An 877-nucleotide genomic window follows, 5' to 3' on the forward strand; every position below is an offset into this window, starting at 1 on the left:
TATCATTAATTATTTTTCCATTTACAGGAATGGCAGAAATGTGCTTTGGATTAAATTAATGAATTATTAATGACAATACTCTTTTTTTTGCAAGCAAAGACTTGTGAGACAGAACCATTCATAAGACATCTGTTTGAAGTTTTACTTCTTGACTGTGCCTCTGATTGTTCTCTGTAATTAGAAATAATGGTAAGAGAAAAAGACAGCAGTAAATGGCTTTACTATCGTAGCTCATTATACCATATGACTCAATAGTGCAGGAGGCAGACGTTATTTCTTCCGTAAGACAGTAATTTGTGGAACTGAGAGAGGAATGAAGGAAGAGAAAATTTATCCCTATTCCTGCTAAAACTAGCCTCAAGAATTGTACATGCAATTCTGTTTGTATTTATCATCTTTAAATAACATTGTGCTACAGTTCCAGGCAAACCTCGGCTTGTGATTAGCCACACACAGATGAACACGGCTCTAATTCAGTGGCACCCTCCTGTGGACACTTTTGGCCCGCTGCAGGGTTATCGCCTGAAGTTTGGTCGCAAAGACATGGATACATTTACGACCATGGAGTTCTCAGAGAAGGAAGATCACTTCACGGCCACAGACATTCACAAAGGAGCTTCTTATGTCTTCAGGCTCTCAGCTAGAAATAAAGTGGGCTTTGGGGAGGAGATGGTTAAAGAGATTTCTGTTCCCGAAGAGGTGCCCAGTGGATTTCCCCAAAATCTCCACTCCGAAAGCTCTACTTCTACATCAGTTCAATTAACTTGGCAGATGCCCCTGTTGGCAGAAAGAAATGGCATTATCACCAAATATACCATCTTGTACAGAGATATCAATGTTGCTTACCAGCCAGTTGAACTCCCTGTTGTTCCTGCTG

General features: G+C 40.4%; 1 protein-coding gene across 1 annotated transcript in view; it reads left to right on the plus strand.

Annotated features, from left to right (window-relative positions):
* Positions 1-418: 418 nt before the first annotated feature.
* The window catches only part of PTPRD (protein tyrosine phosphatase, receptor type, D), a gene marked incomplete at both ends in the record, with an annotated part of 68691 nt that continues 68232 nt past the window's right edge, over positions 419-877 (plus strand). Inside the window, one exon of the mRNA XM_010137111.1 lies at positions 419-875. Within this exon, the coding sequence (XP_010135413.1) occupies positions 419-875 (457 nt within the window). The remainder of the gene's footprint in view (positions 876-877) is intronic.

The sequence above is a fragment of the Buceros rhinoceros genome, unplaced genomic scaffold (assembly GCF_000710305.1).
Source record: "Buceros rhinoceros silvestris isolate BGI_N320 unplaced genomic scaffold, ASM71030v1 scaffold8005, whole genome shotgun sequence".
Classification (NCBI taxonomy): domain Eukaryota; kingdom Metazoa; phylum Chordata; class Aves; order Bucerotiformes; family Bucerotidae; genus Buceros; species Buceros rhinoceros.